At 54.4% G+C, this 15,157-nt stretch overlaps 1 protein-coding gene across 1 annotated transcript in view; it reads left to right on the top strand.

Moving 5' to 3' along the window:
• CLPB (caseinolytic mitochondrial matrix peptidase chaperone subunit B) overlaps window positions 1-15,157 on the top strand; it is an 81,565-nt gene that overhangs the window by 38,106 nt on the left and 28,302 nt on the right. The window contains exon 6 of the mRNA XM_040571828.1: window positions 13,533-13,630. Coding sequence (XP_040427762.1) covers window positions 13,533-13,630 — 98 coding nt within the window. The remainder of the gene's footprint in view (window positions 1-13,532; window positions 13,631-15,157) is intronic.

A 15,157-nucleotide genomic window follows, 5' to 3' on the forward strand; every position in this document is an offset into this window, starting at 1 on the left:
GGTCTGTGGGGAACTCGGTTCCTGTGACCCCCACCCAGTGCCGGTAAGCCCCGTGGGTTTCTTCCCACCGTCTGTCACCCTCTTAGCCCTGGGCTTTCACCAGTAGTCAAACCAAACCTCGCTGGTGGCTCACGCTGCTGCCAGCCGCTTGTCCTCCAGCACAAGGGCAGCGTCAGCGCGTGCGAGCTGCTGTGAGCGAGCCTCTCCCTGCAGAGAGCCCAGGAGCGGGCTTGCATGCAGAGCCCATCGCTTCTGGCGCTGTGGATGCAGCGTTCTCAAGCCCTGCAGCAGATGGATTCAAGACGATGACGAAGGCAGCAAAGACACAACGTGCAGCACCTACATTTCTGTGCTCGGAGGCCTGGCTGTTCTCACCCCGCCTGTACTGCTGCAGACGAGGGCTCAGAGAGGCATGGGGTGTTTTGCAGTCACGGGGGATTTGTTTTGTTTAATTCTGGGGACATCCCTGCAGACTTGTATTTTTATTTTGTTACTCCCACGTGACAAGTACAGAGCAGGGTTTTAGGTCCAAAGAATACCTGCAAAGCTTTAGTTTTGGGCAGCAAGTACCTGATGCTACTTCATTAGGCTAATGTGGGAAAACGAATTCAGGTTTAAAGTATTCTAGCAGTCTGAAACCTGGCATGTAAAAAGCGAGGCTGTGAGGGGCAGAGCCTAACCAGGGGAACTGAGCAGAAGGAGGCTTGTAGGAGCCTGAAGAGACTGGAGAAGTTCACCAAAAATTGTTTGTCCCTGTACAACTCTTGACTGGTCTCTCCCTCGTTAAATCAAGCCCAATCTGCTTGCCTTTGTTTTGAAGGGTGCCATCAAGCTCTTGTTTGCTGTTGTGAGGTCGTGCAGCTGATGGCCCTGGTGTCAGCCCTGGTGTCAAACGGGCATCGTGGCGTGGAAGGAGCTCACCTGAATGCCGCAGAGCTCTTCTGTTCTCCTCCACAGCGCTCCCTCCAGCGCTCAGCAGACTGCAGGAGCCCCTCCAATGGTTTGGTGATGCCTCAGCTGTTGGCTCGGCGGTGTTTCATGGCTGGCACGTGTTCCTCTGGCTGTGCCCAGCTGTTGTCTCATACTTCACAGTTTTTGAAGAACAGCATCTGTGCCCCTGACTGGAGCATTTGGGTCCAAAGGTACTGCAATAGTCACGAGGGACAAAGAGGGTGCTAGGAGGACAGTCGTGTTTCCCCAGCAGGGTGTTGTAGGATCACAGAGCCATAAAAGCAGCGGGGCATCTCTGGAGATCATCTAGTCCAGCCCACTGCTCAAAGCAGGGTCACCTGGAGCAGGTTGCCCAGGTCTGCATTGGGTTTTGAGTGTCTCAGAGAAGGGATACTCAGAAACCTCTCTCAGCAGTGCAGGGAGGCTGAGTCCAGGTCACAGAATCCCAGAATCATCTGGGTTGGAAGAGACCTCCAAGATGACCGAGTCCAGCCTCTGACCTAACGCTAACAAGCCCTCGAGATCAGGTTCGTCAAGCAAGACCTGCCTTTCATAAACCGCACAGCAAACTGCTGGGGAGCCAGGAGAGGAGCATTGGTCCTGACTTCACCCGCTGCCTCTGCTGCTGTGGCTGCCACCAGACCCATGCTTGGGTCGATCCGTGCTGACTTATAAAGGGTGAGTGATCTGGTCAGCTCTGCACACAGCTGTGAGTGATCGGGTCAGCTCTGTGCACACAGCTGTAAGTAAAGGAGAGGGGATGGGGGGGAACAGAAAGAAAGAATGTGCGTTTATGAAAACATTTGAGCTGAAGCTGCAATGACCCAGGCTTCCGAACTCGATTTGCCAGTAAATTGGGCGCAGTGCGTTTGTTGGTAATGCTCCACGCTCACCTGTGTGATACACCGTAATTGCAAGTATTGTAAATAGGATGAACGATAGGTAAAGGAATTACTGAGCTGGCATTACAAGCGATGCTCCTTTGACATCAGAAAGTGAAAGTGCTTGTGGTATTAGCAGGAAAATTCAGGTTGTAATTAGAGCTGGCTTTCTTGTGTTGGAATTCTGCGTGATATGCCTTAGACTCAAGGGCGTTTTCAGCTTTTCCTTGAGGGAAAGGCTCTGTTCTTGCAGCGAGAGGGCGAAGGACATCACCAGACTGCTGCGGCCTCCCCACGTCCCCACGGCCAGAGCGTGGCAGCAAGGAAGAGGGGGAAGCCCAAGCCCTGAGAGGGGTCGTTGTCCAGTTCACTGCGCTCAGTGGGGTCACCAGCATCAGCAAGAGGAAACCGGGGTAACTAAACGAGAAGCTGAGGAAGCCAAGCTGGCAGAGATCTGTTATGTTGACGCTCTTTTCTGATGGATGGATCCCCAAAAACTTCTAGCCAAGGTTCAGATACAACTGAATTCAAACCAACTGACAATTTGTGCTTTGCTTGGTTCTCTGCTTAGCCATCCGTAGAGATTGATCAGGGTGAAAAGCACTGCGCCAGGGCCCAAAAGAGCGTGCAGCAGTAGTTGGTGTGCTTGAACAGTTCCAGCACGAGCTGGTTCCCTTCAAAATCATTTTTTCTAGAGCTACCTTGGCAGCTTTTCCTGTCTCACCCTTTAACGTGATCACTGCCGGCTCTGCCTCTGTGACCTGGGATCAGCCGGGGCTTTGGAAGCACCAGTGGCACGGCACGGGTACGGCAGGGGAGAGCAGCCCAGGAGCCTGGTGTTTGTTTGGCCCACGGCACCTGCGTTCGAAATGCACGCCGTGTCCGCCTGCGGTGCTCTGGGAGGATGTGTGCTCGTCCTGAAAGCCGGCGTTGCTGCAGCTCAGTGTGGGGAGAGGAAAAGCACAGGCTGCTCTGGTTCTGCCTCAGATCAACCAGTTAAGAACCAGCTTGTCTAGGGAAGAACAAGGCTGTAACTAACCCAGTCCCAGTGAGCACAAGTAGGCCGGTTTGCAATCATACCTCTGCCTCTGCTGTCCGGGATCCCACCAGCAGCCTCGGTAAGCGCTCGTGCAGGGAGCATCCCTGCCCTGCACAGAGCCACGGGGACCCCTCCGAGCCCCAGCCCACGGCGCCAGCAGGAGCTGCTGAGTCCTCTGAGCTCCTGCGAGTTCCCCGGAGGACACCAAGCCCTCCCTTACCCAGAGGTGGCAGCGGGGTGTCAGGATCGGTGTTCTGGAGAGCCCCTTGCCCGGAGGTCCCCAGGTTTCTGTCCTGGCACTTGCTGCAGGTCTGGCTCGCACAATAAAGGCACCTGCCATAACGCAGCCAGCCCAGGCCAGCTGTTGTGCAAGAGTGCCTGAAAACCTCCCTCCCTCTCCGTGCTCATATTTACAAGGGAATGTGATAAATTCCGTATTGATTCCTTCTGTTGCACTGTAAATTTTGCAAAAGATGATTAAATAGTGCAATAGAGTCTGCGAGCACCGTGGCTCAATATGTTCTGGGCCGGCGTATCGACCCCCTCCATCCGACGGCAGCAAGTTCCACTCCCAGCCGCGCCAGACCAGTAATTAAAATCCTGTGAGACTGGGATTTAAAAACCAATCATATCACGGCACTGAAGCTTCTAACATCCCACCGTGGCGAGAGCAATAAGGGTATGAGTGCAAGCACATTTATGTCCGTGTCGGAGTGCTTAAGAATAGTTTCCCCATAGGGCAGGGGAGCAAATAGATCCCTCTCTAAGTGTTTCTGGGTACAAAACTCTGCAGTGACATGATGTTTGTCGTGAACTTAATAGCTCTGCACGCGTGTAGACGTATGGTATGATGATTCTTTGGTTTCCCTTCCCATAGCGTTACCTCACAAACAAGGGTAAGGAGGATTGTTCTCACACCCAGATACCAAGTAGGCAGAAACATAGACTGACATTAGAATAAGCGAGGACGGAAAGGAGCAGGTAGGCCAAGTGGTTTTACAAGGCATCGCCAAGAATAGAGGTTTTTGTGAGCCCAAACTTCAAATTGTCTGAGCCCTTCCATACCCTGCTCCTTCCTGCGCATTGCCGGAGAAGGCTGCTTGAAAGCAGTCTGAATTAAAGTCCCTGGGCAAGTTGAAAACAGTTTTGAGATCAGATTTAGCTAACATTCTTCATGCCTTTTTTACCTCAGGTATGTCAGATTTTGTGCTCAGAGCGCAAAACTTGGCAACTTGGCTCCCCTGCTTCATCCTTATCCTGAGGTCTGCATCTGGAGGTCCCGCAGCGCTGCGCACCCACAGCACTGCTCGCGTCCCCTGCCAGCCGCCCTGGCCCGCGGAGCTGCAGGAGGGAGGTTGTCATGCTGTGCCGTGCCGTGCCGTGCCAGGCCATGCTGTGCCGTGCTGTGCCGTGCCGTGCCGTGCCGTGCCGTGCCAGGCCATGCTGTGCCGTGCCGTGCCGTGCCGTGCCGTGCCAGGCCATGCCAGGGGCAGCAGCAGCAGCAGAGCCCTTGCTCAAAGCAGCACTGCAGAAGAGTCTGCCCTGGGAGCAGCTCCCCCATGCCATGCCATGATCTGGGGACATCCCCGTTTGCACAGACGGGCCGTGGCACTGGGAGGGAGACACCTGGGTTTGCTTTCTCTGCTTGCACAAGATCTGCAGACCGTGTGTGCTTTACTTCGGGCTGGGTGTGTGTGTGTGTGGAGAGGGGGGTTGGGTACCCCGCCGTGCTTAAATGTTAAAGCACGAGCACCGTCCGGTAAGATACCAGTAAGAAAGCAGATGCAAAATAACACATTCATATTTAACACACATGAATTTATTTTTTTCTCTTTCTCTTGCAACCTTCCCATTTGCCATGCATCTGTTTTATGCATTCAAGGAGAAGTCCAGTCCTGTGCTGTTACTGCTGGGGGGTCAGTTCTGGCCAGGTTGTACCTGTGCGCTGGGCACAGCTCTGCTGAGTTCCACTGGGGTTGCTAAAAGCAGATTTAAGCTGCTCTGGTTGCCCCTGCTTCAGCAGGGGTTGGACCAGATGGCCTCCAGGTCCCTTCCAACGTCCACTGTTCTGCGATTTGGTCATCCTGCTGAATTTTGTAATTCTATACCAGAGCGAGAATCTCTGGGCAAGAGTCCACAGAGGCAGTAGCCTTTGTCACGGCACCGAACAGCCTGAAGGAGATCAAGCAATTGTGGAGGGTCTGTTGTGAATTTCAAGCAGCGTTCTGCATTCCGTACCCTGAGCGCTGCCGTGGCGTGCAGTGCCGCATCGTGTGTTGCCTCATCTCACCCGCCAAGGACACCAAGTCACCTCCAGGATGCGGTGCGTCTGAGTGCAGGGTGCGACGTGGGCTGAGGTTCGGGAGGTGTGGGGCGTTCCCAGCCCTGCCCAGGGCTCGCTGTTCTGGTATCCTGCCTCCTCGCTGTCTTCCGCCCCGTATCCCGTCCGTCGGCACAGCGGGCTCCTCGAGGCAGGGCGCTGGTTGCTCGTGCCTAAGGACGCAGCGAGGGTGGGAGCACACATCTGACCCACGGATGGGGACGGTGCTTAGGAGAAACCCCACGACAGCCATCCCCCGGCCAGGCTCAGCGACCTGCAGCCCAGCCTCACCCGCGGGGCTGCTCTCTGCCCTTCCAGCCTTGGGTGGTTTTTCTTCCCGGAGTTTCTCTGACCGCCTTTTGGCCCCTGCTGCCCTGCAGCATCCAGCCCTTCGGCAGGGAGTCCGGCAGGACCCTGCTCCGGGGGGATGAGGGGACCAGAACCGAGCGCAGCCCTCGAGGCACAGGCAGGCATGGGTCGCTAGCGGCACCGGGACACTTTCTGGTCCGTTCTTTCTCCTTTCCGAAGCAATTCTCGCCTTGATTCAGCAGTAAGTTAACGTTTCACGGAACTGTTCATGGCCACTCCAGATTCTGATGCCTGGTTTCCTGCTGAAAGGTGGCTCAGTGCCTGTCACTGCTGGTGTGCAATTCCGATTGATTTTTCCATGTGGGCATTGGCTTACATCTATTGTATGAGTTGGGTTTCACTTGCCAGCGCATCGCCGTCTGTCAGTAGGCTCTGAACAGATCAGTATTGGTGGTCATCATCGTGTCAGTGTTAGCCCTCCTTCCTGGCAATTCACAGATGCTGACCCCACAGGCATCAGCATGAATCCTTTGGGTGTCCCTGGACAGCCTTCTTTCCCTGAGCACACTGACCACTTGCTCTCCTTTGCTTATGTCCTTTGTTTTCAGTGGCTAAGTCGTTACTTATCTACGGGGAGTCTTCCTGTAGCAGCCTGCTGCTTGGGTGAGGAGCTCCGAGGTTCTCAGACACTGCTCAGCTCCCACAGCCACCTCTGTCGGTGGCAGAGGGAGGCTGGGCGTGGGAGCACTCAGGGGTAACCACTTCTGCAAAGCAGCCTTTGAACATTTTTTCATAAAATCTCTGAGCCCTCGGGTTACATCTTGGTCAGCTATTGAAACTCACGTCGTCTGGCTGCCTTCCAGTTTCTGATACAGTTAAAAAGAGGTTTCTGGTTTTATTCCTGAAGCTTCTTTTAAATCCTTTTTGTCCTGCGTTATTGCAGCTTTGCGTTTAGCTTCCTAGAGCAAACGCTCTGTTGTTTTCCTCGTTTCGCTGAAGGGCGGTTCATTTTTAAGATCATAACTTTTCCCGTTTAAAGACTTTTTAATAAACAGCATGGGTTTCTTTAGCCTTTAATGTCCACATTTCTGAACGTTTTCTGCTGGCTTTTATTTCTACCAAGACTCCTGTACTGCTTTGGAGCAAAACTCCTGGGCAAAAGATGCCTTGCAGGAGTTTGCTTATTACGAGGTTAAGCATGAGAAAGCGTCCTGCTGCAGCGTGCTGCGTGGGAGCTGAGGTTTTGGAGAAGGAAAGCCTTTTGCTCCATCCAAGCCTGAATTCAGACTTCCTGAGACTCGTGAGCTTTCTGGCTCTTTGTTTCTCCGGTTCGTACCGATTTATCGATTTATTCCTATCACGCTTTTTGCCCTTGCAGTCTCTGCGGTTTTTCTTAGCGTGCCCCGTCCTCCGGTCCCTCAGAAGAGTAATCCTGCTACTGTGTTTTCCCAGCTCAGCCAGGACATTTCATTCTGTACAAATTCTGTGTCACTGGCAAGTACAATCAACTTATTTATATATATATATATGTATTTGTCTCCAGCCTTTCTTTAATACGTAAGATCACTACTCCACCCATGGGACTTGTTCTTTCACCGCAGTACAGTTTACACGCTAGCACTGAGGTATCCTGACGTAATGTTCCTGCCTGCTATTTCCAGGCTCCTCTAAAGCATGCACTCCAGCTTGCACAGCCTAGATTTGGACTTTGCTGCTGCTGTCTGTGTAGAAGCAGATGCCCTCCTCCTCTTGGTCTGGTTCCCGAGGTTTGTGAGCACTGACCCAGCTGCACCTCAGCGAGGACCTCTCCTCCTTGCTGTTTTTCACCTTCCCCCATCAGCATTTGACCCTCCTCAGAACTTCAGCCTGTTTCTGGTTTAGAGGGATCTCCGCTCACCACGTAGAGCTCCCTCTACTCCAGAAACACCTCTAGTTCGTAATTAAATCCGAACCCTTCCATCCTACACCCCTTTCTCAGCCTCTCAGCAGAGGCACCATCCCCTTGTTTGTTGGTGGATGTGTTAAAATTTATTAAAAACCGTGCACAGTCCCGGTAGCGACTGGGTAAATTCTGTGAGAACAAATCCTCGGGAGGATGAGCTGCCAGCACGGCTGGTTAAGGCGCAAGGTATTTTTTTCTTTCATGCAGGCAGAGGCAGACTTCTGCATGCTGGGAGAGGAATCATTGACCTGTGGGAAGGGGAGGCTCTGAGGAGACGCGAGTCCCAGCCAGAGCAGCAGGGAGAAGCAGGGAGAGCTGAACTAAAGCTGAACGAGCCAGGCCAGCCCCAGGCTGTATTAACAGGGCAACAGTCAGAGGGCGAGAGTGGTTTTAGGCAGGACGGGCAGGGCAAGAACTAATGCATGACGCTGCGCAAACGCATGTTGGAGAGGCTTCAAGCACGAGGCTGGACCGGCACCGGGAGGAACGAGGGGCAGCACATTCTGACCCCAGGAGCTCCCGGCTGCGGCTGCTGCCTTCCCGGGGCACGCGTTAACCAGCACTCGTTTTGGTGGCACTGATCCTGCGTCACAGAAACAGAAATCCTTCTGCAATATCCTGAGCTCGGGAAGCCAGCAAGTTATTCAGGAGCAAGGATGGCATTTCACAGCAGCCTTCATCTGCATGTGTGCTTCTCCTGATGCTCATGGCTGATCTGTCAGGCTCAAAGAAAGTTCTTTAACGTGGCTTCTCATTAAAGTGATGCTTCGTCCGGTGACAGAAGGAGAGAGGACTCAAGGAGCCGTAGAAGTGAATTCAGAAAATCCTGCTGAACCGAACCGAGTGGTATCGCCGCAGTAAGGCACAACAGCACGCTTGGGGATCTTCTGCTAAATCTTTTTGCACCTCGCAGTTAGCGTTTGTGGTATCATCGCATTATAAATGCTCACATTTTTAATGAGGATCTTATGAGTCACTGATGAGTGATTCCAGCTGCTCGGTGTGATGGATCTGCAGTCCTCAACTACGTTTGTAAACCCTTCAGGTAGCGAAATGCAGCTTGCCTGACAAGACCTGCTTTTCATACAGCCTTGCAGTGTTGGTTCTGCCCCTGCCCATCCCACCTGTATCCAAAATTCTCTAGTTTGCCACCCTCCCTAGCGATGGCCTGTATCCCTGCAAGGATTTTTGTTCTCCACTTTCCAGCTCAGCAGCCATTCGTGTTTTTTATTGATGTCTTTAGCATCACTTCTGTCCCGCACCTCTTCGTTTCTGGTTCGTGGTGATTCTCCTCCCACCCTCCCTGGACTGAGCGTACTGCTTCGGAGTCTGAGTGCTGTCCTGGGGGGAAAGAGGGTCTCACACCACAGCCGTTTCTCTGGGGAGCAGGTTGCTGGGATTTCTCCTCTTCCCTGAGAATTTTAATTCACTTTTTCACTCTTTTCTTCCTCCTTTTTTCCTCCCCATTACTTTTTTACATACCTTCTTCAACTCAATGAAGGCAGAAGCCTAGATGTGCACGGGTGCACGCGTGGGGCTGTGTGTAGATGTGTGCGGGTGAGAAGCCACGCGTCTGGGAGCTGATGCACGCTCAGCACTCCCTCTACGGAGATTGTCGTTTCCACTGGAGAGACCACAGGCAGAATTAGCCTCAGCACATCGAGACACCGAGGTGGTTTGATCTCATTTTGCAGATGGGTGCCGTGGGCAGAGTAATCAGCAAATGCCACCGGGTAAAGAGGGGTAGTGCTGGGTGCTAAATCATCCGAGTATTGTCCTCCGCTGTGCCTGAAGCTCCGAGTCGCACCCGCTACCGTTGAAGATTTTGTTCTTGGCCTTCCCTTGGTGAGATTTGAGGACATTCCTGGGGCAGTGCGTGTTCACGCTGAAATTCAAGCAGCTGGGGAGATTCATTTGACCTGGTAGCAGGGGCAGGTCCTCAGCAAGGGCTGAAGGTGGCTGCCAGCGAGTGGAGCAGTGCCCGGTAACGTGTCCCTTCCATTTCCCGAGGTATCGGACAGAAAAAGGGGTGGCAGGATCCCAGGCTCCGGTGGCCACGTTCCTATTAACGGTGTATGTTAAAAGGCGCTTGTGAAATACGTGTCTTATTGATTTAAAAACAGGTTTATGTTACTGGAAAAAGGGGTGATCATGCTAATTCAATCACTGAAGACTCGGGAGGACAGAAGTCTTTTTATATTACTTTAACTAGCCGTGTGGAGCAATAACAATGTCATGCCTTGTCAAAGCTGACGGCTGATGACATTCTGTAATCCCCAGCAGGTGATACGGGCTGCTTCCTCTTGGCGAATCCCGGACTATTTTGGTGCTTGAACAGGGCCACGGAGAGGTGTAACTGCGGTGGCAAATTGCATCTCGCACACCGGGGTTGTGCAATCCGTCCCCGGGCCTGCCTGCCGCCCAGAGCCTCTCTGGTTCGAGATGATCTCTGTGTGCCCACCCTCAGCAGCATGCCCACTCTAGGTTTGAGGGCTTCCCGTCTTTTTTTCCTGGGATTTAGTTTCCTTCGCCAGAACAATTAGTCGTCCTGGTTTTTCCCCCAGGAGAAGTGGTCTGGGTCCTGCAGAGGGTGCTACGTGGGAGCGGGGCGCTCCCCGCGTCCTCCCCGGCGTGCTGCAGCACGGGGCGGGCAGGCGGGCTGCGAGGGGGGCCAGGGCGGTGCTCCTGGCAGAGGGGGTGCTCGCTGAGCCCGAGCAGATGTAAGGGGCAATCCCTGAGAATTTTCCATCCCTCCTGCAGCTCTCACGCTGTGCCGAGGACGGGCTTTGTGCCCCGGCCCGTCCCAAGCTCGTCCAAGAGCTTCGCGTCTCGAGCTTCCACTCGAGAGGAGCTCGGCGCTGGGGCTGAGCCTGGGTTTGTGCTGGGACCAGGGAGCAGCTTTGGTCCTGCACAGGGCTTGGTCCGTGCTGAAACGTCCGTGTGGGCTCTGAGCTGCCGGCGCTGCGGGAAGGGCTGAGCCGGGTGCGCTCCTCAGCGGGAAGGGTCTGGGGAGGACCTGGGAGAGGTGGAGGCACCTTGAGGAATTAGGCAAGTGACACAGAGATGTCTAGACAAATGGCACAGGGAGACGGCTGCAAGGTCAGGCCCTGGCTGAGAACCTGAATTATGGACAGCTGGGACAGGGAGCAAGGATGGAGGACACGGAGCAAGGATGGAGGACAGGGGGCAAGTACTGAGGCCAGAGAGCAAAGATGGAGGACAGGGAGCTAGAATGGAGGATAGGAAGCAAGGAGTGAGGAAAAGGGGCAAGGGTGGAGGACAGGGAGCAAGGGTGGAGGACAGGGAGCAAGGATGGAGGACAGGGAGCAAGGGCTGAGGACAGGGGCCAAGGATGGAGGACAAGGAGCATGGATGGAGAATGGGGAGCAAGGATGGAGTACAGGAAGCAAGGAGAGAGGAAAAGGAGCTAGGACGGAGGACAGGGAGCAAGGATGGAGGATAAGTAGCAAGGACTGAGGACGGGGGCAAGGATGGATGTCAAGGAGCAAGGATGGAGGATGAGGAGCAAGTATGGAGTACAGGAAGCAAGGAGAGAGGAAAAGGAGCTAGGATGGAGGACAGGGAGCAAGGACAGCACCACGGTGGGTCCCACGCTGCCTCCCCCCGGAGGATCCCACCCGATGCTGCTGGTGGTGACCCCCGCTCCCCCCTGGTGCCGACGCATTGAGGACGGGTACCCACGCCCGCCGCGTCCCGCGCTCTATTGACAGTTATCCAGAATCCGAAGGAATTCAAGACAAATTGTTAAGAGGATGGAGTTAATAAAATTTGAAAAATTGAGGCCTGTCACTCTACTAAACTTTTTTCGATACCGCTGACAGAAACATATTTCCCCAATGAGTGACCTTACGCAGCTGCTCCAGCTAGGCGCTGCCGCGCGGGTGCTGGGCGAGAGCCGGCGCGCTATTTATCAAATATGATAAGCCGGGGCCTACTAATGTGAGCAGGGAGGTGCAGGAGGGCCGGGGGAGGAGGCGGCCGCCTCGCACAGCCCGAGGTGTCGCCCAGGTGTCCGTCCCCAGCCCCAGACAGCTGGTGGGAGGTGACGGATTGCCTCCTATTAAGCCCGGCGAGGCCGGAGCCCGCTGGGCGCACGCAGCGGGGCCGAGGCGCCCGGCCGTGGGCGGCTGCAGGGGTGGGCGAGGGCAGCGGGGAGGGGGCGGCGAGGAGGGAGGTCAGGCCGGGGCGCTGATGAACCGGTGGCCACTTTGGCGTTCTGTTAGCAGGCAAAGTGACACCGTTATTTATGGCGGCGTAATATTTTATTGCTGCCGGTACTGGAGGTGGGAATCGACCAGTCGCGCGAGTCGGGTTCTATCAATTATTGCAGCAATTAGTCAAGTCGTCAAAGCCATTAACAGGGGGATTAGGCCAATATTGGAGAGCCATTATTGATAGATCCAGGAGAAGGGAAGAGCCGAACAAACCTCAGCCTTCATTTGAGATGAAAGCGGGCCTCGCCTCGAGGATGTCATCACTTGGAGAGCCCCGGACGTGCCCCCCTGCGCAGCGGGGAGGGGACCGGGAGGGCTGGGGAGGGGGCGGCGAGCTCTGCCTCCGTAAGGGATATGGAGTGGCGGGCCCCGGCCCTGTGCAATCTCACCTGTCTCCATCCTATTCTTTATTCGCAATGACAAGGCTTGCAATAGAAATTACTCTGTGTCGAATGTTTATGGAGCACATTTTTCATTCTGTAAGCAAATATAGATCCCCGATGCCAGTGCCTGGAAATGGCTAATCTCCCCGGCTCGCGATAGCGCAGCCCTCTCTCCTCTTTCATATATTATGACTGCTGCTCGCTTTTATGGAGCGCTCGGGGTGCTCGGCGCATCCCCGCGTTCTAGGAGCAGAGGCTGCCGCCCGCCTCGCGTGTGCCAAGGTAGCCGCTTCGCCCCGAGGTGCAGCGGGGCAGAAGGTGTTTGCCACGCTGCCTGCAGAGCGGGGAGCCTGCAGCAGCACCTGGGCAGCTTTTTGGCAGCTCCTGTCCCTCTCCCGTCCCTCCCTGCCGGGCACAGGCACCAGCAGCCCTCCCTGCCCCACTGCTGGTCACCATCACCCCCCCGGTTCTCAGGCTGCAGGCCAGCACTGCCCAGCACCACGACCAGCTCTCCTCAAGGCTGGGTGACTTCTGCCGCTTTGGAACCGCCGGGATGGTTAGGTTAGCTCGAGCACCCTGCCGGGGGGTTCAGCCCAGTTTGAAGGTTCGTTCTCGTGACCTCTGACTGGCTGGCACAGCAAGTTGCGGGGGCACAGGGTACGTGAGCATTTGTGCCAAGTCTCTCTCTGCATTAAGAGATGCTTCCTGAGATGCCGAGAGCCAGAGATGAACCCTGTGGGACCTTGCTTGCATCTCTGACTGTTCCCCGGTAGCTCTCTCTCCTGATCTTGGAGTGCCCTGCCCCAGACTGCCTCTGCATGCTTACCGCTACTTCCCGCCGCACCAACTGGGACCAGTTTGACTGTCTGTGTTCCTCTGCAGCCCGGCACGTCTGGGAAGGGGACGGGGGACAGGGAGCTCTGGGCAGGTTTGTTTCCGTGAGGATGCCCATCTGACTCCCTGCACTAGTTCAGTCTTCGGGGTTTGTTGGCTTTTTTTTAAATTTATCTCTAAATAAGAGAATGATTTTTCTCCAAAGGCCACTTCTGTGGCTCACGGTGGCAGCTGCTCAGCAGACCACAGCCATCTCCAGCTCCAGCCTGGAGTAACGGAGCGGAGGGATGGCGTGTCCAATCGAAGCTGCCGTGGTCCCATTTGGCTCCCCCAGGATCGGTAGCGGGCGCTTTTGTCAGGCCGTATTTTCCTCTGGCGACCATGTGCTCTCGTCCCCGACAGCAGCTCTTCCCTGCCAGGCCAATTGTTAGGGGTGACAATTCCTTTTCTTGTTCCCCGCACAGCCGCGCATGTAACCGCTGGTTGTACATTGTCCCCTTCTGATCCTGATACCCTCTGGAGCAAAGGTTACAAGGGGACTCGGGCTAGCACGGGGGGCACAAGATGCGCTTCGTGCTCATTCTGTACCAAGGCTGAACTCTGCTCCCCTGATCTTTTTAATTTCTTCCTGCCGTCAGGTGCCAACCCCCTGCAGAAGAACGAAATGGGACACACGCCCCTGGATTACGCCCGTGAAGGGGAGGTCATGAACCTTTTGAGAGCGTCAGAGACGAAGGTGAGCCTGAGATTCAGGTGACTTGGTCACTTTTTTTCCATTATAAGAACAATTTTCAGGAAGGTCTGGTGCCTGCAGTGGAGGATCGCCTTAGCACACTTACACCTCCAAGATGTCACGCTGTTTTGGAAGAAGTCTGTGTAAATTGATGACATGATGCATAAAGGAGGAAGAAAAGAACTGAAGTCTTTATGAGCTGTATCCATAGCTGTGTGCCCTTCTCTTCCGTGTTGATATGTCTTCCTTGACAGTGAGATACACAGGGACGAGTAATTCTGTCCTGCAAGCCCTTGGCAAAAATACAGTAAAATCGGGATGTTCTTTTACTTCATTTTCTGAAATTCCTGGAGGAAGGATGAGATCTGAGAATTGAAGTTCAGCTGTGGGCCTGGGATCCACGTATTCACAGGCACCAGTCTAAGGCAAAAGACACTGATTTCTGCTGTCTGGCTGTGAAATGTCCGTCGGGTCCCTTCAGCCCCACTTCTCGAGTGGGCTGGAGCCGTCCGTGTCCCTTCCGTGAGTCACGGTTACAAGGTACGTTAAAGAGGGAAGAGATCCCTGCTTGCAGTGGTGCTTCCAGGAAAAGAGCAACAGGGGCAGTTAAGCTTACAGGTTAGCAGGTTATTAGACAATGAGGGGCCTGCAGCCTGGTGTCAAGAAATGAAAAGCAGTCAGAGGAATGACGAGTGGAGCCTGGAGAGCACCATCATGCCCACAGTCTCGGTCCAGGCAGGGCAGGAGGGGCTCAGAGCTGCCCTGTGAAAGGGCACCGGTGCCACCAGGTTGCTGCAGCAGAAACTGAGTCACGGTGGGGCCAGGCTTGCTTCTGCTTTCCGACTTGTCCCCTGACGTTGCCTACCTCAGGTTTTGCTCTACAGACGTGGAATTCGAACTTGTCTCTTGGAAACCTGAGGTTAAAAACTCTCCCGTGCGTGGAAGATGAAGGGAATTTAAACTGTGGCGATTACCGCATTTAGCAGATAGCATCAAGTAAGTCTGCCAGGCAGTCACATCTGCTGGACAGCCTGTGCTTGTCTAGGAAAACCTTGCCCGAGCCGGACTTCAAAGCCACGTTCCCCGACCAGAAAACCTGTGTCCGTAGCGCGGAGCACGGCGCTCCTTCCCCTGTGCTTTCCGTGCTAGATCAGAGCAACGAAAGTGGCTGCAGAGCTGACGGCATCTGGTGAGCTGCGCTCGCTGGGACAGCTCTCCAAGCAAGTTTTTAGGAAGGGAAGTTGAAAATGAAGTACTTGGGATCATTGCAGGAGGAGGGAGGAGGAATTATCTGCTGGGTAAAGAGTCTCTGGGGTCCAGCACCGGCAAGAAAACCCACCCCAAACAGCTTGAAAAGCTGCTTTGGTTTTTATGCTTAGCTAATAGATGAAGGGGAGAAAGGAAATATATCTGTAAAGATGCTCCCGATGAAGATGATTGTACTTGTATATAAAACAAAAGACAGTCAAGGCAGCTCGTGATGAATATTCAGCTGGGGGGGATGCAGTGCTCCAAGGGCTGCATCCACCC

The sequence above is a fragment of the Cygnus olor genome, chromosome 1 (genome assembly GCF_009769625.2).
Source record: "Cygnus olor isolate bCygOlo1 chromosome 1, bCygOlo1.pri.v2, whole genome shotgun sequence".
In the NCBI taxonomy this organism is placed as follows: Eukaryota; Metazoa; Chordata; class Aves; order Anseriformes; family Anatidae; genus Cygnus; species Cygnus olor.